Source organism: Carcharodon carcharias, chromosome 5 (genome assembly GCF_017639515.1).
Source record: "Carcharodon carcharias isolate sCarCar2 chromosome 5, sCarCar2.pri, whole genome shotgun sequence".
Lineage (NCBI taxonomy): Eukaryota > Metazoa > Chordata > Chondrichthyes > Lamniformes > Lamnidae > Carcharodon > Carcharodon carcharias.
In genome coordinates, this window is record NC_054471.1 from 120,337,263 (window position 1) to 120,362,942 (window position 25,680).

The 25,680-nt window shown below is 41.8% G+C and overlaps 1 protein-coding gene across 13 annotated transcripts in view; it reads left to right on the forward strand.

Annotated features, from left to right (window-relative positions):
• Positions 1–25,680, forward strand: part of epb41l2 (erythrocyte membrane protein band 4.1 like 2) — a 211,487-nt gene that overhangs the window by 126,015 nt on the left and 59,792 nt on the right. For all 13 annotated transcript variants that reach the window (XM_041187700.1, XM_041187703.1, XM_041187708.1 and 10 more), the window contains 4 exons: positions 6,155–6,197; positions 10,636–10,711; positions 16,209–16,427; positions 19,299–19,386. In XM_041187700.1, coding sequence (XP_041043634.1) covers positions 6,155–6,197; positions 10,636–10,711; positions 16,209–16,427; positions 19,299–19,386 — 426 coding nt within the window. The remainder of the gene's footprint in view (positions 1–6,154; positions 6,198–10,635; positions 10,712–16,208; positions 16,428–19,298; positions 19,387–25,680) is intronic.

Genomic DNA, 25,680 nt, shown 5'->3' on the forward strand with positions numbered 1-25,680 from the left:
ATGGTGAGGAGGGGGAAGTAGAGGGGCAGGTGTTGCACCTTCTGCGGTTGCATGGGAAGGTGCTGTGGGAGGGGGTTGAGGTGTAGGGGGTGATGGACCAGAGTGTCCCGGAGGGAACGATCCCTGCGGAATGCCACTAGGGAGTTAAAGGGGAGATGTGTTTGGTGGTGGCATCATGCTGGAGTTGGCGGAAATGGCAGAGGATGATCCTTTGAATGCGGAGTCTGGTGGGTGATAAGTGAGGACAAGGGGGACCCTATCATGGTTCTGGGAGGGAAAGGAAGGTGTGAGGGCGGATGCGCAGGAGATGGGCCGGACACGGTTGAGGGCCCTGTCAACCACCGTGGGTGGAAAACCTCAGTTAAGGAAGAAAGAAGACATATCAGAGGAACTGTTTTAGAAAGTGGGATCATCAGAACAGATGCTATGGAGGTGAAGGAACTGAGAGAATGGGATGGAGTCCTTACAGGAAGCGGGGTGTGAGGAGCTGCAGTCGAGGTAGCTGTGGGAGGCGGAAGGCTTGTAATGAATATTGGTGGACAGTCTATCATCAGAAATTGAGACACAGAGATCAAGGAAGGAAGGGAAGTGTCATTTGCTTTCCTGTTTGCTGGCTGTACTTGCATGCTAACTTTGTGTTCCTTATAAGTGTACACCTAAGACTCTCTAAACATGAACATAAACATTTATAAGGTTCATGCTTTTTTAAAATAAAATTCTGATTTCTATTCTTAGGATCAAAATGAATAACTTCACACTTTGCCACATTATATTCCTTCTGCCACCTTATAGACTTAATCTGTCTATATCTCTTTACAGCGTCTTCGTGTCTTCTTCACAGCTTGCATTCCTACCCAGCTTTGTATCATCAGCTCACTTGGATGCATTACTCTTGGACTCTGTCTGAGTAATTAATATGGATTGTAAATAACTGAGGCCTCAGCACTGATCCTTCTGGCACTCCACTAGTCACAGCCTGCCAATTTGAAAATGCCCATTAACCCCTACTTTTTGCTTCCTGTCAGTTAACCAATCCTCTATGCAAACTAATACATTACCCCCACCTCCATGAGTTTGTTAAACATGATTTCCCTTTCATGAAACCACATTGACTTTGATCATACAATGATTATCTAAGTCCATTGTTAAGTCTTCCTTAATAATAGATTCCACGCTTTGCTGGTGGCTGATGTCATGCTAATTTGCCTGCAGTTCCCTGTTTTCTCTCCCCCTGTTTTTTTGAATAGCGGTGTTACACTCGCCAGCTTCCAATCTGTTAGGGCCATTCTACAATCTAGGGATTTTGGAAAGTGAAAGCCAGTGCAGCACTATCTCTTTTAGAGCTCAAAGATGTAGGCCATCAGGTCTTGGGGATTTGTCAGATTTTAGCCCCAGAAGTTTCCTTAGCCCATTTTCTCTCCTGATATGAATTACCTGCATTTCCTCAGCTTTTCCAGCCCCTAGGCTGCTCTCTATTTCTGTTATGTAACATGTCTGTCTTCACCGTAAAAGACACACAAAATATTTGTTCAATGCCCCTGCTATTTACTCATTCTCCATGATAAATTCTTATGTTTCTGCTTCTCAGGGATCAACAGGATTCTGCTCCCTTTTATACACTTGCAAAAAGCTCTTGCAACCTGTTTTATATTCCTGGCTTGTTTACTCTCATTCTATTTCTTTCCCTTTTTAACACCTTTGCTGGAATGTGAGTGTCACTGGCAAGGCCAGCATTTATTTTACTGCCCATCCCTAATTGTCTTGACGAAGATAATGATGAATCACCACCTTGAATCGCTGCAGTCCATCCTGGTCTAGGTACACCTTTGGTGTTAACTCCAATAATTGCATGTTGAGGAAGAATGAGTCTGAAGCTAGCCTGGACCTTAAAACAGGTTTATTTCCAAGACAGCAAAGCAGAGTCACAGACTCCCAGTTCCACTGACACTCCGAGTAAACTGGTTTATATACTCTTACAATGATTCCCTAATCCTTCCCCAACTTGGAATAGCTGTGCTTAATTACCAATTTAAAGCATGCATTTCATTGCAACACCAGTTCAACATTAACACACGGTGCTGTCAGGAAGTGCCTTGCAAGATTTTGATCGAGTGAAATAAGGGCAATATAGTTGCAAGTCAAGATGGTTTGCGGCTTGAAGGGGAACTTGCAGATGTTTCCGTGCCTCTGATGCCTTACCTTTCTAGGTATAGAGGCCAGGGGTTTGTAGGTGCTGTTGAAGGAATCCTGGCGAGCTGCTGCTGTGCATCTTGCACATGATGCACACTGCTGCCACTGTGTGTTGGAGGTGGAAGGAGTGAACGTTTTAGATGTGAATGGGGTGTTGATCAAGTGGCCTGTTTTATACTGGATGGTGTTGAGTTTATTGAGTGTTGAGAGAGCTGCACTCTTCCAGGCAAGCGGAGAGTATTCCATCAAATTCCTGACTTGTGCCTTGTAGATGGTGGATACGCTGTGGGGAGTCAGAAGGTGAGTTGTTCATTACACGATTCCCAGCCTCTGAACTCCTCTTGGAGCTACAGTATTTGCTTGGCTGGTCCAGTTCAGTTTCTGGTCAGTGATGGTACCCAGGATCTTGATGGTGGGGAATTCAGCGATGGTAATGCTATCGATTGTCAAGTGGAACTGGTTAAATGCTCTCTTGTTGGAAATGGTCATTGCCAGCCACTTGTTTGGCGCATTTTTTACTTGCCATTTATCAGCCCAAGCCTGAATGTTGTCCAGGCCTTCCTGCATATGCTTCAGTATCTGCAAAATCATGGATGATATGGAATGTTGTGCAATCATCAACAAACATCCCCACTTCTGACCTTATGATAGACAAGAGGTCATTGATGAAACAGCTGAAGATGGTTGGGCTTAAGGCACTACCCTGTGCAACTCCTGTAGCGATGTCCCGGGACTGTGATGATTGACCTCCACAAAGCACAACCATCTTTGTGCTAGATATGACTCCAGCTAGTGTAAGTTTTCCCCCTGATTCCCATTGACTTCAATTTTGCTAGGGCTCCTTGATGCCACTAATGATCAGATGCTGCCTTGATGTCAGAGGCAGTCCCTCTCACCTCACCTTAAGTTCAGATCTTTTTTCCATGTTTGGACCAAGGCTGTAACAAGGTTCGGAGTTGCCCTTACAGGACCCACGTCCCCCAAACAATCAATCTCTATCCCACCTGTAATTGCTGTGCTGGTTGGCTCTGCATTTCTCATCTAAAGCCTCGAATAAAATGAACAACCAGATTTACCAATGGTAATCCCCAGAAATACAAGCTAGCCAGCCTGTAGTTGCTGACCTACATCGGCTCCTGGTTAAGTGATTGCACAATTTAAAAATTTTCACACTTACTTTCAAATCTCTTGGTCCTTGCCTCCTCTAATCTCTGTAATTTCCTTCAGTCCTATAATCCTCAAATCTGTCATCCTCCAATTCTGGCCTCTTGTGCTTCCCTGATTTTAATTGCTCCACCATTGGCTGTGCCTTGAGCTGCTGAGGTCTTCAGCTCTGAAATTTTCTCCCTTATCCTCTCTGCCTCTGTATTTCTCATTTCTTCTTTAAAATACTCCTTTAAAAATCCTTATTTGACCATACTTTTCTTCATTTGCCCTAATATCACTGCATGCGGCTTGGTGTCAAATTTTGTTAGATGATGCTCCTGTGAAGCACTATTGGGAGGCTTTATTATATTAAAGGCACTATATAAATGCAAGTTGTTATGCTAGTGAGTACCATATCCTAATCATTCTCAGTAAAGTTTCTCCTGAGTTCTGTTTTGCCAAAATTGTGATGGTATTTGTATTTATGGTTCTTGCAAAGCTTGTGGATAGACTGATTACGAACAATAATGAATGACATTGATATAATAAAAGATGCCTGAAAATACTGGAGTTTCTATTATTTGTGATGTTGCTTTAAGATAGAGCTGTGAAAGTGCAATGCAAAAATGCACATAATTTGATTCTAAACAGCCTCAGTATTGGCAACTGACTGAACTTGTATTGCAGCCTATTTCAAAGTCATAAGAAAAATGCTTGCCGGCTTTTTTCCTATGGTTACTGTAAAAATTTGCTATCCTATATTGTAGGTGTTAGAAGAATTTTGCTGCATAGTTCCAAAGTATTTGTCTTCCTTGCATTAATTCTTAATCTATTGACTCTATTGTTATTTCTGTTGGCACAAGTTGAATCCTGTTTTTTTCTGCTTCCTCCCCTGCTGCGCCTGTTGATACTTCCATGTTCAAATGCTACAAATCTTTGACCTCCAGTTAGTGCTTTGCTGAATGCTTAATGATTTATTCTCACCCTTGTTCACTTATCACTGCCAACCATTTATCTGCCAGCTGTTCTCCTCAGCTGCAGCTGGATAGTCTGTGAGCTGCATATTAAATACCCTTTAGTTGTGTTCCTAAGGCTGGTCTCTAACAGTGTAGCAGTGGGGCCATCAAAGTTGATCTCAGGAGACAGAAGTGTTGAGAATTGTTCTGCTTTGGCTAATGTACCTGCTAATTGGTGTTGTTGATGTGAGGTTTTGTCAGGTATAGGAATTAAGCAAGCAGCAAAGTGTTATGTATGATGGAAGTTGCTCAATCCAAGTCAGATGACAGATCATGCTGGAAATATTTCTGAATTTCTGCATTGGAAAAATTAATACCCAACATATTAATGCTAACTGTTAACCCACCCCTACCTGATTTGTCATAAAAGGCCATACATTTTTTCACCCCATACCTTTAGAAGTGGTGAGAATTTTCACTCTGGGTGGCTGGGCATTTGGTGGGTTGAAGGGTATAGGTGATTGAATGGCACTAATTAGAATTAATAGAGCATCGTTTATCTGCAAACGTTTCTGTCAGTGATAATTGAGCCATTTTTTAGCTTTCCTGCAAATAAGAATGCTTGAATAACCCATTATAAAGGAGCTTTAGAATTATTATATTAAGAATATGTGGTAGAAGACATTGTGGCTATTTGAAAACTCCCAATAAGACGGTGCTGCTCCGAGCATAACATTTTGCAGGAACTGAGACCTTGGGGTAAAGTTTCTGCATATTTACACGAGTAACGTTGGCCCAACCAGGCAAAATTGGCTGAATCTGTACAAAAGATTGGGGAATTTTAAACCTAAGTGGGTTACGGACACAACCACTTGCCCGAGGTTTCTGCGCACTCAATTGGGCTCTGCGGTCCAGATTGAAATTGCAACGTTCTGCATTGCAATGGTTCAGAAAGGTTCTTTAAATTGTGCTCATTTTCTTTGGTACAGAGGCACATTTTTAGTTTACACAAATCAAAAAATATTTCATTTACTGAGAAATTGACTAGTATATACCAGTTAAATTATTAAATAATTTGGTGTAGGTTTATTCATGTAATTTTCAATCTGGTTATTCCAGTGAAGGACTGGACACCCCTTTTCAGAAATGTTTATTTTTCATGATAAACTTATTTTCAGCTGTACTAACAAAGCTATAACATAAACACATCAAGAAATTTAAAGGGAAGAGAAAAAAGCTATTATATTCCATTCCACTTGCCGATAGCGTTAGCTTACAGAAGATTTTGCGTTTTTGATTTTGCACATCAACTTTAACAGAAATGCGAACTATAATGTAACTAATATATTATTGTTGCAATTTTCCGATTACGTCCAATGCGGGATCTTTAGTCCCTTGTGTTTAAAGTTATTGGGTGGGAGAACTGTTGCTAGGACTCTGAAACATAATAGGTCTGTGAAATTTGAACATTGAAAAATGAACAGCAGTGTATTTGTGGATTTTTGTTCATTCCTGGCTCAAGTCTGGGGAAAGTTTTTTAAGCTAGGGTGAAGTAGCAGTAAACGAAGATCTGGTGACAGTAGTGGTGAAACTACTTGGAAATGATGAAAATGCTGTGCAGAATATGCATTGTACAATTGAATTGCATTGGCTTAAGTGCAGCAAATACTCAGAAACGATGCTGGAATGTACCAAGTAGAATACGTCAACCTAGTAAAAATTGCAAAAATTGATAACATAAGATTTTCAGAAAGAAGACAGAGCTGAAGATTTCTTGAAAATCCTGCTTCTCTAGATCTAATTATTATAAAATGTGTATTTTTCCATATGATTAGTTCTAATGCACAACTCTCTCTTTTTAGAATTGGTTGGACCCGGCAAAGGAAATAAAGAAACAAATTCAAAGTAAGTGTACTATTTCTTAAACAGTAGTATGTTTAGGACCATCGAAGTTTAATTTGGACATAGATGTTATTGATTTTTTTGTTGTGTATAACCCTAATTTATTGAATAATTTTACAAACTATAATTAGGGAAAGAATCAACAGGCACTGTTAGAGATTTGAGCTAATTAAGGAGAGTCAGCAGGATTTGTATAGGCAGATTGTGCTTGACTAATGTAATCTAAGGAGAGACGATGGTGTAATGGTATTGTCGCTGATCTAGTAATCCAGAGACACAGGGTAATGCTCTGGGGACCTGAGTTCGAGCCCAGTTCTGAATGTTGGTGGACAACTCAATGGAGGAGGAGGCTCCACAAATATCTCCATCCTCATTGATGGGGGAGCCCAGCATATCAGTGCAAAAGGCAAGGTTGAAGCATTCGTTACAATCTTCAGCCAGAAGTGCCGAGTGTATGATCCATCTCAGCCTCCTCCAGAGATCTCCAGCATCACAGATGCCAGTCTTCAGCCAATTCGATTCACTCCACGTGATAGGAAGAAGCGGCTGAAGGCAATGGATTGTGCAAAGGTTGTTGAGCCTGACATTATTCCAGCAATAGTGCTGAAGATTTATGCTCCAGAACTTGCCACGTCCCTCGCCAACCTGTTCCAGAACAGCTAAAACACTGGCATCAGCCCGGCTGTGTGGAAAATTGTCCAGTTATGTCCTGTGCACAAAAAGCAGGACAAACCCAACCCATAAGACCTAGGAGCAGAAATTAGGCCATTCGGCCCATCGAATCTGCTCCGCCATTCAATCATGGCTGATAATTTTCTCAACCTCATTCTCCCGCCTTCTCCCCGTAACCTTTGATCCCCTTACCAATCAAGAACCTATCTATCTCAGTCTTAAATACACTCAATGACCTGGCCTCCACAACCTGTGGCAATGAATTCCATAGATTCACCACTCTCTGGCTAAAGAAGTTTCTCCTCATCTCTGTTCTGAAAGGTCTTCCCTTTACTCTGAGGCTGTGCCCTCGGGTCCTAGTCTCTCCTACTAATGGAAACATCTTCCCCATGTCCACTCTATCCAGCCTTTCAGTGTTCTGTAAGTTTCAATCAGGCCCCCCCTCATCCTTCTAAACTCCATCGAGTATAGACCCAGAGTCCTCAAACGTTCCTCATATGTTAAGCCTTTCATTCCTGGGATCGTTCTTGTGAATCTCCTCTGGACCCTCTCCAGGGCCAGCACATCCTTCCTGAGATACGGGGCCCAAAATTGCTCACAATATTCTAAATGTGGTCTGACCAGAGCCTTATAAAGCTTCAGCAGCACATCCCTGCTTTTATATTCTAGCCCTTTCGAAATAAATGTCAACATTGCATTTGCCTTCCTAACTACCGACTCAACCTGCAAGTTAACTTAAGAGAATCCTTGACTAGGACTCCCAAATCCCTTTGCACTCCAGATTTCTGAATTCTCTCCCCATTTAGAAAATAGTCTATGCCTCTATTCTTTCTACCAAAGTGCATGACCTCACACTTCCCCATGTTGTATTCCATCTGCCACTTTTTTGCCCATTCTCCTAACCTGTCCAAATCCTTCTGCAGCCTCCCCGCCTCTTCAATACTACCTATCCCTCCACTTATCTTTGTATCATCTGCAAACTTAGCCAGGATGCCCTCAGTTCCTTCATCTGGATCATTAATGTATAAAGTGAAAAGTTGTGGTCCCAACACTGACCTGGCCATTTACTGCACCATCAGTCTACTCTTGACCATCGGTAAAGAAGGAGTCATCAACCGTACTATCAAGCAGCAATTGCTTAGCAACAACTTGCTCACTGAATCCCAGTTTGGGTTCCACCAAAGCCACTCAGTTACTGGCCTTATTACAGCCTTGTTTCAAAGATGGACAAAAGAGCTGAACTCCCGAGGTGAGGCGAGAGTGACTGCTGTTGACATCATGGCCGCATTTGACTGAATGTGGCATCGAGGAGCCCTAGCAAAACTGGAGTCAGTGGGAATCGGGGGTGGGGGGAGCTCTCCACTGGTTGGAGTCATACCTAGCACAAAGGAAGATGGCTGTGGTTGTTGGAGGTCAGCCATCTCGGCTCCAGGACATCACTGCAGGAGTTCCTCAGGGTAGTGGCCTCGGCCCAACCATCTTCAGCTGTTTCATCCAACATAAGGTCGGAAGTGGGGATGTTCACTGATGATTGCACAATGTTCAGCAACATTTGTGACTCCTCAGATACCGAAGCATTCCATGTCGAAATGCAGCAAGACCTGGACAATATCCAGGCTTGGGCTGACGAGTGGCAAGTATCATTTGCACCACACAAGTGTCAGGCAATGACCGTCCCCAACAAGAGAGAATCTAACCATCAATGGCATTACCATCACTGAGTCCCCCACTATCAACATCCTGCGAGTTTCTATTGACCAGAAACTGAACCGTATAAATACTGTGGCTACAAGAGCAGGTCAGAGGCAAGTATTCCTGTGATGAATAACTGACGACCTGACTCCCCAAAGCCTGTCCCCGACTACAAGGCACAAGTCAGGAGTGTGATGGAATACTCCCCACTAGCTTGGATGAGTGCAGTTCCCACAACGCTCAAGAAGCTTGACACAATCCAGGAAAAAGCAGCTGGATTGATTGGCATCATATCGACAAACATTTACTCCCTCCATCACCGACGCACAGTAGCAGCAGTTTTTACCATTTACAAGATGCACTTCAGGAATTCACCAAGGCTCCTTTGGTAGCACCTTCCAAACCCATGACCACTCCATCTAGAAGGACAAGGGCAGCAGATAAATGAGAACACCACCACCTGGAAGTTCCCCTCCAAGCCACTCACCATCCTGACTTGGAAATATATTGCCATTCCTTCACTGTTGCTGGGTCAAAATCTTGGAATTCCCTTCCTAACAACAGTGTGTGTGTACCTACACTACATGGATTGCAATGGTTCAAGAAGGTAGCTCATCACCATCTTCTCGGGGGTAACTGTGGATGGGCAATAAATGCTGGCCGAGCCAGTGATGCCAACATCTCATGAATTAATTTTTAAAAATTTAATTTTTTGATAAAGTAACAAAGAAGGCTGATGACGGGAAAGCATGGTGCCTGTATGGATTTTAAGAAAACGTTTGACAAAGTATCATAAATACTGGTTTACAAAATTGAGGCTCATGGAATAGGGGTCAGTGCCAACTGGGCTACAGGAAAAAGATGCAGGAGTGGGATCAGATCACTCGCACTTCCAGAGAGCTGCTGCAGGCTGAATGCAATGTGCTGCAACCATTCTATGATCCTAATGGTTTAAAAATGTGGCTTAAGGACAGAAAACAGCAAGTCGTGGTGATTATTTTTCAGACTGGAGGATGTTAGATAGTGGTTTTCCCCAAGGGTTGGTGCTTGGACCGTTGTCTTTTTGACATGATTTGGATATTGGAATTCTGTGGAATTGGAGTAAAATTTCAAAACTTGCCAATGATATCAATATTGGAGGTGTGGCAAACGGTGAGGGTGATAGCACTCAAATGCAACTGACATAGGTTAGCAGAATGGGCAGACCAGTGGCAGATGGAATTTTATACTGTAAAATGTGAAGATACATTTTGGCAGAAGGGAGAGGGAACGGCAGTATACACTAAATGGCACAGCTCTGAAGAGTGCACAGAGACCAAGGGGTCTGGGATTCATGTACTTAGATCTTTGAAAGTGGCAGGACATATTGAGAGAGTAATTAGCAGAGCGCATAAGGTTTTGAGCTTCATAAATAGAGGTATTGAGTACAAAAGCAGGCAAGTTATGCTGAACCTTTATTCAACTCTGTTAGGCTACATATGGAATATCTTGTTTAGTTCTAGTCACCAGAATTTAGGACGGATGTGAGGGCTCCTAAGAGGGTGCAGAGGAGATTTACCAAAATGATTCCAGAGCTGAGGGATTTTAGCTACAAGGTTAGGTTGGAGAGTTGGGTTTTTCCACTTGGAGCAAAGGGTATTGATGGTGAGATTTGACAGAGGTCCACAAGATAAAGAAAGGTGTAGATAAGGGGAAGAAGGAAAAGCTAAGCCCCTTAACCTTTGGTACAAGGACAAGGGGATACAGATTTAAGGTTTTGGGCAAGAGATATGGGGCTGGTGGTGGGTGGATGTAAAAAAGCATTTTATTTTAAACAGAGTAAGTGGTAATGACTTGGAATTTACTCTCTACAAGGGTGATGAAGTGGAGATGATCAAAGATTTCAAAAGGAAATTTAATGGACACTTGGAAATAAACTTGCAGGGTTACAGTGATAGAGGAGGGGAATGGGATTGACTGGATTACTCTACAGAAAACCAGCATAGAATCAGTGGACTGAATGGTGGCCTCTTGTATTGTAATGACTTTATGGTTCTGATTTGCCACATAAAATAATACAATTTGTATTTTATTGCAGGTTGTCCTTGGCAGTTTTCCTTTAATGTAAAATTCTATCCTCCTGATCCTTCACAGTTAACTGAAGACATCACAAGGTACAAATGCTTAAAATTAGATGAGCAAATCCTTGTGAAAATATTTTCAACACATAGTCATGTAAAGTTTCAACTTGTGCTTCAATTTAAAAAAGAAACTAGTATAGCATACTATATAAAATGCTACTGATACACATTGAGGCAATGCACTTTGGAGCTATGCTCTTCTTAATAACAATCTACCACACCACATGGACTGCAGCGATTCAAGAAGGCGGTTTACCACCACCTTCTCGAGGACAACTAGGGATGGGCAATAAATGCTGGCATAGCTAGCGACGCTCACATGCTGTGAATGAATTTTTTAAAAACTCCACTAACAAACTATGAAATAATTGCTGTAGTTTGTTGAACTAAATATGGAAAATGTTTAAATACATAAGCCATTTGTAAAAAGCCAAAACAAGTTAATATTTCAGTGTTAAACTAGCAAGGAAAATATGCTTTATCTGCTTATCCTCTGTTAATGCAGGACTTTTTGTGTATTTTCAGCATTTTTGTTTAAGTTCATATTTGCAGCTCTGTTTTCTTTTGTATGGATTAATAAGTTGAGTTTCATGTGGGAGAGAAATATGGCTATTCCTGGACTAGCATTTGACTAGATGTGGATTTCAGCTATGCAGTTCTGTGAGGAACAATAATAATTGAGGTTCTAGTTTTCCAAATAGTCTCTTAAGGAATCTTGGTGGGGAGTTTTAGAAAAAGTGGCCTAACACTAGTGCAGGATGAGCTGTGAGGAAAGATTAAAGGAAGTTTAAGGTTTACAATCTAGAAAGGTGGTGGCTTGGAGAACATCACCAAAGTATTCCATTACTAATTGTTGTATCTATGGTAAATGCAGACTCTTGTGTAAGACTTCGGGGTTTGGGTCCACAGATACCTAAATAGGCCGTCAACTAATCATAAGGGGTAGACGGTGGCATAGTGGTATTGTCACTGGACTGGTAACCCAGAGACCCAGGGTAATGCTTTGGGAATTTGAATTCAATAAGGGATCCGGAATTAAAAGTCTGATGATGACCATGAATCCATTATCGATTGTCATAAAAATCTACCTGGTTCACTAATGTCCTTTAGGAAAGGAGATCTGCTGGCCTTACCTGGCCTGGCCTACATGTGACTCCAGACCTACAGCAATGTGGTTGACTCTTAAATGCGCTCTGAACAAGGTCAATTAGGGATGGGCAATAAATGTTGGCCTAGCCAGCAATGCCCACACCCCATGAATGAATAAAAAAAGTAGTTTTACGATGGTTTATTAAGAAACAACAGTTTAAGGTTCTCTAGCCGAAGTGTTAGGAAATTCTTTCCTTCATGTTCCTCCCCGTTCTCTGGTCCATCTTCCATCTGAAGAAGGCAGCTGCCAACAAGCATTGATAGCTCAGCAGCTTGTGAGCCCTCAGCAGGACCTCTCCAGCACCTCCGCCCGACCTCAGCCCCCTACCACAAGTATGACACCAACATATACACCCTTTTTGACACTGGGTAAGCTACCAGTCCCCAAACATCTGTCTAGCTAGCATGACCAATGATCATCTTTCTAGCTAGCAACGTGTAAGAAAGGCAAGGTTACAGTGATCATGGGGGATTTCAATATGCAGGTAGATTGAGAAAATCAGGTTGGTAGTGGATCCCAAGAAAAGGAATTTGTGGAATGTCTACGAGATGGCTTTTTGGAGCAGCTTGTGGTGGAGCCCACTAGGGAACAGGCAATTCTAGATTTAGTGATGTGTAATGAGGCAGATTTGATAAGGGAGCTAAAGGTGAAGGAACCCTTAGGATGAAGTGACCATAATATGATAGAATTTACCCTGCAATTTGAGAGGAAAAAGCTGGAATCAGATGTAATGGTATTACAGTTGAATAAAGGCAACTACAGAGGCATGAGGGAGCAGCTGGCCAGAATTGACTGGGAGATGTGCCTAGCAGGAAAGACAGTGGAACAGCAATTGCAGGAGTTTCTGGGAGTAATTTGGGAGACACAGCAAAAATTCATCCTTAGGAAGAAGAAGCATAATAAAGGGAGGACGAGGCAACCATGGCTGACAAGGGAAGTCAGGGACAGCATAAAAGCTAAAGAGAAAGCATACAATGCGGCCAAGAACAGTAGGAAACCAGGGGATTGGGAAGCCTACAAAGACCAACAGAGGACAACTAAAAAAGAAATAAGGAGGGAGAAGATTAAATATGAGGGTAAACTAGCCAGTAATATAAAAGAAGATTGCAAGAGTTTTTTAAGATATATAAAGGGTAAGAGAGAGGCAAAAGTGGACATTGGGCCGCTGGAAAATGACGCTGGAGAAATAGTAGTGGGGAACAAAGAAATGGCGGAGGAACTGAATAGGTACTTTGTGTCAGTCTTCACGGTGGAAGACACAAGTAACATCCCCAAAGTTTGGTGGGGGGTGGGGGTGCAGGCAGGCAGCGGTGAGTATGGTGGCCATTACCAAGGAGAAGGTGCTAGGAAAACTGAAAGGTCTGAAGCTGGATAAATCACCTGGACCAGATGGATTACGCTCCAGAGTTCTGAAGGAGATAGCTGAAGAGATAGTGGAGGCATTAGTAGTGATCTTTCAGGAATCATGGAGTCAGGGAGGGTCCCAGAGGACTGGAAAATCGCTAATGTAACCCCCCTGTTTAAGAAGGGAGTGAGGCAAAAGACGGGAAATTACAGGCTGATTAGCCTGACCTCAGTCGTTGGTAAGATTTTAGAGTCCGTTATGAAGGATGAGATTTCAGAATACTTGGAAGTGCATGGTAAAATCGGGAAAAGTCAGCATGGTTTCATCAAGGGAGGTTATGCCTGACAAATCCGTTAGAATTCTTTGAGGAGGTAACGAGTAGGTTAGACAAAGGAGAACCAATGGATGTTATCTACTTGGACTTCCAGAAGGCCTTTGACAAGGTGCCGCACAGGAGGCTGCTTAGTAAGATAAGAGCCCATGGTGTTAGAGGCAAGGTACTAGCATGGATAGAAGATTGGTTGTCTGGCAGGAGGCAGAGAGTGGGGATAAGGGGGTCCTTCTCAGGATGGCGGCTGGTGACTAGTGGAGTTCCGCAGGGGTCAGTGTTGGGACCACAACTTTTCATTTTATACATTAATGATCCAGATGAAGGAACTGAGGGCATTCTGGCTAAGTTTGCAGATGATACAAAGACAGTTGGAGGGATAGGTAGTGTTGAAGAGGCGGGGAGGCTGCAGAAGGATTTGGACAGGTTAGGAGAATGGGCAAAGAAGTGGCAGGTGGAATACAACGTGGGGAAGTGTGAGGTCATGCACTTTGGTAGGAAGAATAGAGGCATAGACTATTTTCTAAATGGGGAAAGAATTCAGAAATCTGGAGTGCAAAGGGACTTGGGAGTCCTATTCCCGGATTCTCTTAAGGTTAACTTGCAGGTTGAGTCGGTAGTTAAGAAGGCAAATGCAATGTTGACATTTATTTCGAGAGGGCTAGAATATAAAAGTAGGGATGTGCTGCTGAGGCTTTATAAGGCTCTGGTCAGACCACATTTAGAATATTGTGAGCAATTTTGGGCCCCGTATCTCAGGAAGGATGTGCTGGCCCTGGAGAGGGTCCAGAGGAGGTTCACAAGAACGATCCCAGGAATGAAAGGCTTAACATATGAGGAACGTTTGAGGCTCTGGGTCTATACTCGATGGAGTTTAGAAGGATGAGGGGGGATCTGATTGAAACTTACAGAATACTGAGAAGCCTGGATAGAGTGGATATGGGGAAGATGTTTCCATTAGTAGGAGAGACTAGGACCCGAGGGCACAGCCTCAGAGTAAAGGCAAGACCTTTTAGAACAGAGATAAGGAGAAACTTCTTTAGCCAGAGAGTGGTGAATCTATGGAATTCATTACCACAGAAGGTTGTGGAGGCCAGGTCATTGAGTGTATTTAAGACTGAGATAGATAGGTTCTTGATTGGTAAGGGGATCAAAGGTTATGGGGAGAATGTGGAAGAATGTGGAGCAGACTCGATGGGCCGAATGGCCTAATTTCTGCTCCTATGTCATATGGTCTTATGACCAAAACAGCCAAGTGCTTGCAAATGGCAAGTAGGCCATTTTTGATCATTACTCAGAACGTCAGGGTGGTTAACCAGTCTGCTGTTCATCATCCTGCTCGAGGTCTGTTTTTAGTTTACGTCATGCTGAGGGCCATACCTTGGTCTTTTCTAAACGGGTAAGGGGGTTCAGAAGATGCCATCCTATCAGCTTCGGAATGTTAACATCCTCTTTCTAGAGAGAGAATCAGTGCTGTTTAGCTCATCTAATAAAATGTAGAAAATATCCATTTATTAAAGACCCCAATTTCTTACATTTGCTTCAAGTAATGCTAAAAAAAAATGGAACCTTGGAGCCTGAATTGGTATCTGTGAAAAGTAATTTCAGAATGGATATGGAAAAAAATATTTTATTGTGCAAAAAAGTGATGAATGTTTTAAATACTTTAATTTGAAATGCGGTTTGATGTCTTTTTTAAAAGGGAGGGATGAGCTTTGTTTGGCTTTATTTTTAATCTATTGATTTTTCATCTGACTTTTCTTGGGTTCTGGAGTTTGTGTTTATGGAGAAAAATTTCCTTTGACTTCTCTTTGTTAAGCCCTGTACAATGAGAATGCAAATTTGTTTGGCAATGCCTCTGCTGTCATGGTGTCAAAATTGATTTCATTAAGCAACTACAACATATTTGATGTGAATCTATGTTCCAGAATGGATGTTAGGGCCTTTGGGACTCAATGGGCAAAAAAGTACCATTGTAAGTATTGCAAGTCATAAGTTTTCAAACTGGGGTCCACAAGGCAGTACCAAGGAGTCCACAAAATCATTAGATTTATGTTCCACACGTTCGGCATGCTGTACACTGATTTAAGTGTTCTGAGAATTTTCATTTCTACTGTATTTGTTGATTTATAGGCAAATATTTATGTTGCTGTGCTTTTCATTTGTCTTTTTGTTTTGTAGGTAGTCTTGAAAGTTTGAATATGACATTATTGGGAGGAGATCACTCATATACACAAGCTTATGTTATCAATAATGCAGAAATAAAACTTAAATAAATGACAAAGCAGTGAATTGGGAGGGGGATAATGTGCATAATTTTTTTTATTTTTAATGAGTAAAATTGGGTAATTTTATTGATAAATTTTCATGATTGAATTTAACAAAATAGTTCACACTGGAAATTTTGTGTTTGGCCATTTTTGATCATTAACATAGAAACGTTCACTGGTTTAATTTTTCAAGTTGAATGGTAGGTTTGAAATCCCTGTAAATTAGGCTCACTTCGGTTTTTAAAAATTTATCCTATTGAAGAAAAAAAGCTATTCTTAATAGTGTAGTTCTGTTACTGTAATAGTTTGGTAGCCCTACTTAGACCATGCAATGAAACAATAATAAAATCAGCATTGTGAGAATTGGTTTATGTAATACTGAAGGGGATACTCTTTTCCTCTTCTAAACTCACCACCTCCTGTACTATCTACTGCAGATATTACTTATGCCTTCAACTCCGCCAAGATATTGTATGTGGTCGTTTGCCATGCTCTTTCGTAACTCATGCCCTTCTTGGTTCTTGCACGTTGCAAGCGGAGCTTGGGGACTATGATGCAGATGAACACAAAGCAGGTTATGCCTCAGAATTACAGTTTGCTCCAAGTCAGACAAAGGAATTGGAAGAGAAAATTTGTGAACTGCATAAAACACACAGGTAAAAGTTAATGTAATTTTTTTCATCTCATGTACGCCTATTTGTCAAATCTTGTTAAGAAATTAGATACTTTAGAGGAATCATGAGGACAGGAGCATAGAAATGAACACAGACCACTTGACTGAAGCATAAGATTTTCTGGTTTATCCTTTGAGTAGTAATTTCCCCTCAATCATAAGGTAGTGTAGGATAAACTAATTGTTAAAAATGTTCCAATCTTAGTTGTCAAGGATTATTTTTGGCATTTGATTTTTGAGGAGGGAAACATGGCAGCCAATTGACACACAGCAAGGCCCCTCAAATAACAATGTGATGAATGACCAGTTAATCTATTTTGGTGATTTTGTTTGAGCAATGTCATCTTTTGGCCAGGATACCAGAACTCTGCTCTTTGGAAATATTTCCATGGTAGTTTTTGCATCCACCTGAACAGGCAGACTTTGTTTACCACCTTATCTAAAAGGTGGCTTTCTGACAACTCCCTCAGTTCTACACTAAGGCGTTGGCCAAGATTAAGTGGTGGACTGAAGGTTTCAGCCCAGTCTCCTGACTCAGAAGCAACAGTACAACTACTAAGTCAAATGCACAATTTGGTTTGGAAGGCCCTGAATTTCCCAGCAACTACACGATAGCTTGGCAAGTGAGCAGGATTACCATAATTTGTTGTATGCTGCACTTTGTGGTTAAATGCAGTGTCTGTGCTGGGTTTTGTACCAGAGGTAGTGTTTCTTGGTTTCCTGTTGGTGACTTTTCAGATTTTACATAGAATTACAAATAATATAAAGCACAAACACTTGGTATTCAGCCTAACTTGCTTGTGCTGGTGTTTATATTTTACATGGTCACCTCCCATTCAATCTACCTCACCTCAGCCTTTCAGCATAGTTTTCGATTCGTTTTTCTCTAACATTCTCCTCTATTTCCTTTTGAAACCATCTAAGCTATTTGCCTAACTGTTTCCTGTGGTAGTGAGATCCACATTCCAAACACCAAATAAAGAAATTTCTCTTTATTTCCTTATTGAGTTTATTAATAATTATCTTATAATCATGGCCCTTAATTTTGCATTTTGTGAGCTTTGATCATCTATGAGAGTTGGAAAGTGAATGCAGGCTTTTCAGTTGCAGAGAAGCATCAAAAATAGAGTCCACTCCTGTCCTTATCTGATACCGATCACACTTCTCAGAGAGGAACCTGAGATGACTATTTCTCTGCCTCCCTAAACCCTGCACCAAGACCAATCCTAGCAGCCCTATCATTATTGCACCCTAGGGCTGGAACTTCATTTATAAGGTTTGACTGTTTTTTGTATTATCCAGCAGAGCTATTGGAAATCCTGATTCCAATTGGAGATTGGCTGGCATTACCAGTGATGCCCACGTCCCATGAACAAATAAAAAATGATAATCTTTTGGTGGCCTTCTGTTTGGCATTGTTTGGTGTTTTTAAAATGCTTACATCAGTTTTCGCTGTGATATCAAATTAGCTTTTTTTTCAATAACTTAAAATGCCCTAATGGCATTGTGGTGTTGGTAAAAGAGGACAAAGTTGGATGGATACAAGCTCATAGTGAGTGCATTGTAGTGCTGGAGTAGGTTACCGTGGTTGGTTTGGGCTAGTCCATGAAGATATTCAAATGCAATACCGACAGAACTTCAGTTAAAAGAGCTTTGGCAACCAAGTCAAATGTACTAAATTTTTCACTTTTCTTTAAAATTTTAGAGGATAGTCTTGGACTAAGGTAGAAGGAGAAATATCCTAAACACACTTTTAATAGTTAAGTTGGAAAGATTTGAATTTCTTTACCTTAGTGGAGAAATTTGAAACACCACAGATATAAAATGAGTTTTTCAGGGCCAGTGAAGCCGTTCAATAATTGTGAAGTGAATCATAGATTTGGCCCATCAAGTCCATACCAGCACTCTATAGAGCATTCCAGTCAGTACCATTTTCCTACTTTATCCCAACAGTCCTGTACGTTTATTTCCATCAAATGCCCATCCAATTTCCTTTTGAAATCATTGCTTATATCTGGTTCCCACACCCACGTAGGGAGTGAGTTCCAGGTCATTATCACTCACAGTGTAAAAAAGTTTTGCTTGATTGCAAACTAGAGGGTTCTTTGACAGCATGGAGAAGCAACTAGAATGGTAGAATCACTGACAGCAACTTCTGGATTTGTATATTTAACTGTGCATTTGTGAACCCCAGAAGTTGCTGTCAGATTCTGAGGAATAATAATAAGAATGCTGACAATCTTGTTGTCATTACCATCACAAAATGCGGGCCTGTAACTTTCCATAATTACACAAAACAGGAATAGGCCATTTAGAACCTTAAGCCTGTTCTGCTGTTGAATTAGATCATAGCAAATGTATACCTTAACTCCATTCTCCGCTGTTAATCTATATCCCTTGATATCTTTACCTAAGCATAAAAAGTCAATCTCCATCTAGAAATTTTGAATTGTCCCAGTGTCCACAGCCTCTTGACCTGACTCCTCTTCTCATCCACAGGATTTACTGTGCCACTGTCATCTGAAAATCTTGATATATAAATTTCTATTCCTTCACCAAGTCACTAACAATACATGTGCCAAGTACAGATCTCCGGTCTCTTCTTAAATTACCCAAATTATAATCACAGAAATCATAATACAAATAGGCTATTTGGCCTATTTGTACCAGTGCAATTACTGATTCTTCACATAATGTCCTTCAATGGTTTTTTTGTTTTAACAAGGATGCCGCTTGTAATTAACGGGAAATAATCGGAGTTTCTTAACTTAGCCATTTTTTAAAAAATTGGTAGCTGACCACATAACCATGTGTCGTTATATTTTTACATTTAACTTCCTTGTTTTTATACCAGGGGTCTAACTCCAGCCCAGGCTGATGCTCAATTTCTGGAAAATGCCAAGATGCTTTCCATGTACGGCGTAGACTTGCACCATGCTAAGGTAATTGCTTCCCAATTGCTCCCTGGGTATGATGTAAGCGGAGGGAGAAGCCTTGTTAACAAACATGGAAGTCAAGTTCAAGGCTATTCTTCAAAGCATATAAAAGAATGCTAGAATGTTCAATGTTAAGTATTGTTTTTAAAGAAGCATTGTTTTCACAATAGTCATAAAATCATTCACGGCACAGAAGGCAGCCATTTGCCCCATCAAGTCCATGCCAGCTCCCTTTTGAAGCAATCCAGTCAGTCCCACTCCCCAGGTCAGTCCCTGTAGTCTTGCAAGCTTATTTCCTGCAATTGTCTATCCAATATCCTTCTAAAATCATTGATCATATCCGCTTCCTCCACCTCGTGGGCAGTGTTCCAGATCATTACCACTCACTGCCTAAAAAAAAGTTCTTCCTCCCATTCCTCCTGCAACTCTTGCCCAAAAACTTAAATCTGTGTCTGCCCTCCCCTCCCTGCCTAATTTTTGTGCCATCGGCTAATTGTTAGGAAATAGAGATAGTTTAAATAAGTTATATTTGTATTTGTGGGTGTTAGGAATGAGTTTAGCTTTAAAGTTTAAGTTTGACTTGTATTTCTGTATCTGTGTATTAAAGGTCGAATGGAGTTTTAGTTTCATTTTAAAAGGCTGCTTGCATTTCTAATTAGAAGTCTACAACCCCCATAAAGTAAAAGTAAACACACAAGTAGATAGAATAGTGCTGTTGCCTAGCAGCAGGGAGGCCAAATAGGCAGGTTCCTTCTACAGACATACACATAAACTAAAGAAACGGCAGTTTTAAGTTCAGTTGAAGCCTGGACCCCAGGCAGACTGGACATTGGAAGAGGCAACTGCAGATTTCCCAAAAGAACAAAGGCCTCAAGCATCCAGGACAGTGGAAGAGGGGAAAATCCAAAGGAGACCTTGTAGTCAAATGAAGGACAGAAACCTGGGAAAAGGTCCTGTTAAGTGAAGTTAAGAGTGAGGGGCAGAGAGAGAGGCTCCAAGCTTCAGATTTAAAGAGACAAAAGTTGCAGAAAGCAAATTTAAAGTGAGAACAGCTTGCAAGAAGGTTCAAAGAGACAAGTAAAGGTCTATAATTCTTTGCCATGGGCATGAGGAGCAGTGGCGTACTGTTGAGGCTGAGTTGGTGAGAGAGAGAGAGTGCATGGAAGATAGCTTGAATGCATATGGTGACCCAGAGAAGAGGAACATCAGAAGGAGAGTTCAAAACCCTGGAGGTGAACCCTTGTGGAAGGTGTCTGTGAGAAAGTGTCGGTTTGGCAGAAGATTCCAAGACGAGGTTTTAGAGAGTGAATTTAGGAAACTCTCGTGTGAAGGATGGAATTCGGTGAGACTGGTTGGCTCAGGGTGTGACAAGCATCTGAGGGGGGAGTTGAGGAACGATCCATAGTATCTGGTTGAGATGGCATTTGTCACATCATTTCAGAGTGTAGTGTGTCTGACCACAGGGTGCCATAGGTGTACATGGACTGTGTACTTACTGTGAACATTAGAGTATAAGATAGAAACAAAATACTGTGGATGCTAGAAATCTGAAACAAAAACAGAAAATGCCGGAAAAACTCAGCAGGTCTAACAGCATCAATGGAGAGAAGAACAGAGTTAATGTTTCGAGTCCGTATGACTCTTCTTCCGAGCTAGAGAGAAGTAAAAATGAGATGAAATTTATACTGTGTAAGGGGGTGGAGCAGGTGAAGCTGGATAGAAGGCCAGCAATAGGTGGAGGCAAAGGAGAGATCGACAAAAATGTCATGAACAAAAGGACAAAGGGATGTTAATGGTAGTGGTACTGGCTAAAGGAGGTGCTGATGGTGGCATTAAGATCAGAAAGCAGAATGTGATAATAGCAAGACAACATGAACAAGTGACAGGTGGCCCTTGTGGGGGTGAGGTGGGACCCAGACCTTCTTGTCACCTGCCATTTCAACACACTATCCTGCTCTCATGCCCACATGTCTGTCCTTAGCCTGCTGCAATGTTCCAGTGAAGCCCAACGCAAACTGGAGGAACAACACCTTATCTTCCGATTAGGCAGTTTACAGCCTTCTGGACTTTACATTTGGTTCAACAACTTCATGAGCTATATAGTTGTGGGTGAAGGAGTATTGTAATGTAGTTCATCTTGTTGAATAAATGTTTTATTCTTTTGTAAAAAGTTCATAAGCTGACTCCTGTGACTCTGTTCAGTAACTACTCTCCATGTATTTAAAATACAAATAAAAGTTAGGATCTATCAAGATGGGTTCCACCCCGGGATCAGGCTTGTCCAGGGATAATCTCAGCTGTGGATCATAACATAATGGGAAAAGGTTTTCCTCGTCAATCTTACCTAAGCCTGTCTATAATCTTGTACACCTCTATAAAATCTCCTCCCATTCTTCTTTTCTCCATGGAGAACAACTCCAGCCTTTCTAACCCAACCTTATAACTAAAACCCCCCATCAATTCTGGAAGCATTCTGGTACTCTGCACACTTAAGGAAGTTTAAAGTGTGGTGACCAGAACTGGACGCATTACTCTAGTTAGTGTCTAATCAGAGCTTTATAAAGATTCAGCATAACTTTTGTACTCAGTGCCTATATTCATGAAGCCCAGTATACCATATGCTTTGCTAATCACTTTCTCAATATGTCCAGCCACCTTCAAAGATTGATATGCATATATTCCCAAGTCCTCTGTTCCTGCACACTCTTTAGAATTGTGCCATTAAGTCTACATTTCATCTTCCTTTCCCTTTTGCCAAATGCATCAACTTGCATTTCTCTGTATTAAATTCTGTCTTCCACTTGTCTGCCCATTCAGCTTGTCTTCCTATGTCCTGGTGCAGGTGATCCTTACTGTTTACCACTCCTCCAAGTTTGGAGTCAGCATCAAATTTTGCAAGTTTATTCTGTGTTCTAAGATCCAAGCCACTTATATATTGCAAACAAAGCACTGGTCCTAGCTCTGACCCTTGGAGTACTCGACTGTGTACCACCCTCCAGCCTAAAAAACAACCATCCACCACGACTTGCTGCTTTCTGCCCTTAAGCTAATTTTTTATCCTGTTGGACACTGACCCTCCTATTTCACTATCTCAATTTTGTGAATCAGCCTCACTTGTAGTACCTTGTCAAATACATTTTTGAAATCCATATAGGTGACATCCACCACATTCCCTTCATTAACTTTCTCTTGTTACTTCATCAAAAAATTATTTTAGATTAGTCGAGCACAATCTGCCTTTTACAAATCCCATGCTGTGTTTCCTTAATTCAAACTTCTCCAAGTGTCTGTTGATTCTTTTTCCCCTTGATTATGGATTCCAAAACCTTACTTGCCACTGATGTTAATTTAATTGGCCTGTAGTTGCTAGGACTGTCCTTACATCCTTTCTTTTGAATAAGGGTGTCACATTTGCCACTCTCCAATCCTCTGGCACTACTCTGGAACTAGCTAGAGAAGATTGAAAAATTAAGGCAAGCCCTTCTGCTCTCTCCACTACCACCTTTTAGCAACCTAGGATGAAAGCCATCCAGACCAGGTGACTTGTTCACTGTAAATATAGCCAGCATTTCAAGCACTTCCTCCCTTTCAATTTTCACACTATTAATTGTCTCCATTATCTCCGCTTCTACTGATATTTTGTCAGATTCCTCTCTTAAGTTAACACTGATACAAATAACTCAATAAGTATTCTAGCCTTGTCCTGCACACACATCACCCTGTTTATCGATAATAGGACTCACTCTAACTCTTAGTACCTACTTACTAATTACATGCTGGTAGAAGATTTTTGGATTCCCTTTTATGTTGACTGCCATTCTATTCTCTCTGTTTACCAACTTTATTTTCCTCTTCACCTCTCCTCTCAAACTATTGAATTTGACCCAGTTCTCATTTGAAGAATTCCCCTGACATGCATCATACACCCTTTCTGTAGAATCATAATCTCTACCTCCCTCATTGTCCAAGGAGCCCTGTTTTGGCTCCCTTACCTTTCACCCTTGTTGGAAAGTACCTAGCCTGTACCTGAAGCATCTCTTCCTTAAAGATCACCCATTGTTCTGTTACAGTTTTTTCTAACAGTCTCCAGTTCTGTTTTACCTCCACCCCTGGCCTCTTCATCAAGAACCTGTCCACTCCCAGGCCTCACCTCCCCTCTCCACTCTAAGACCTCCGCACACTTACCTGGACCTGAACTCCAATTTTCGAATCTGGGGACTGCTTGTAGTCCCAGTTCTGGCCACAGCACTGCTGGAACTACAGAACTGCCGGCCATCCTTGAGGATAAATTGTTGTATGTCTGCTGTGATGAATGGTGATGTGTTCCCCGCTGACTCTTTGGTGGAGCTGGAAACTTCAACATACGAAAAATCATGCCCTTGGTCCACTTTATCCACCTCATTTCTCAGCTGCAGTTAGAGTAATGCCTCCTTTCTAGTTGGACCAATACTTACTGGTCAAGAAAGTTCTCCTGAACACATTTCAGGAACTCTTCCCATTCCTTACCCTGTACTCTAACATTATCCCAATTAATATTTGGGTAATTACAGTCTCCCAGTATCACCAATCTACAGTTCTTGCACATCTGTCATTTCCCTGCAGATCGATCACTCAGCCACTCACTCTCTTATCTCGCTCTCCTCTCTCACCCCTCACCGCTTGGCCCCTCGTTGTTTGACCTTTCTTCTCTTCCCTCCCCCTCGCCACTCCCACCAACCCCCTCTCCCTCCGTTTTGGTCTCCTTACCTAAGAAAGGACATACTTGCCATAGAGGGCATGCTGCAAAGGCTCACCAGACTGATTCCTGGGATGGCAGGATTGTTGTATGAGGAGAGATTGGGCTGACTAGGCCTGTATTCACTGGAGTTTAGAAGAATGAGAGGGGATCACATCCCGTATAAAAAACATAAACAATTCTGACAGGGATGGACAGACTGAATGTAGGGATAATGTTTCCTCTGGCTGGGGGGTCTAGAACAAGGGGTAACAATCTCAGCATACGGGTAGGCCATTTAGGACTGAGATGAGGAGAAACCTCTTCACTCAGAGGGTGGTGAATCTGTGGAATTCTCTACTACGTAGTGCTGTGGAGGCCAAGTTACTGAATATATTTAAGAAGGAAATAAATAGGTTTCTAGACTCAAGCCATCAAGGTTATGGGGGGAGAGTGGAAGTATGGCATTGAGATCGGCTCAGCCATGATCGTACTGAATGGCAGAGCAGGCTAGAAAGGGTAGAATGATCTACTCCTATTTCTACTTTTCAATATTTCTCTCTCCCTCGTGTGCCCTCGTGCCCCCCTCTTGCATGCCCTCGCCTCTCCCCTCGGTATTAGAGGTTGCTACCCTCAGCCTCTCCTTTCTCTCATCTATTTAGAGGCCTGTAGATGAGTACAAGAAGCATGATCTTACCTTTTTTAGTACTTAACTCTAACCAAATGGATTCTGTCCTTGCACCGTCAAGACCATATTCTTTCCAACATTGCGATGTCTTCTCTAATCAGTACTGCCACCCACCCCCCTTTTTTGTTTCTGAACACTTTAATAACCTTGTAAATTAAGCAGCCAGCTGTCGTCATTTTTAAACCATGTTTTCGTTATTGCCACTAAATCATATTTCAACACTGCTATTTGTGCTTGAAGCTCACCAATCTTATTCATTACATTTTGTGCATTTGCATTCAAGCATTGTAACCCTGCCTTTGCATTCCTGATACTCCATGTTAGTCTACTCCATGGTCTGGGCTGTTTTGCTTCAGGCTATTGCCCCTTGTAGCAACCTCTAATACCAAGCACCTGTTTCAGAATGGCACACCCCAAAGGCTCCTGTACTCCCTGCCTCTTTCTACTTCTCTAGATGGTCATCCGTCTACTATCCTGACTTCTCACTGCCTGTGGAGTGATCATCTCCTGGAATGAATGATCATGGGAGCTCTATCCTCCCCAATGCTCTGTAGTGACTCTAGCTGCACTTCATGTTTGGAAATCCTGAGCTGGAGCAACTGGAGATGCCTGCGACACACACAGTCACCTTAGACATGTGAAATGTCATGAGATTCCTACATGGTGCAGGAATTGCAAGCAACAGGTGTTGATGCCCATCTGTGATGTCAACAAAAAACTCTCTGGGCTGGATTCGGGCTGACTCTGGAGGCCTTTAAAAATAGTAGACGAGACCCAGATATGTAAGTTCCGTCTCCATTTCTGGCAGATCTCAATTTTTCCAGAAGGGTGGTGGGGTGGGGGGTGGCATGGTGTGAATCTCACAGACAGGATACCCAAACTCAGGGTCATTTGAAAG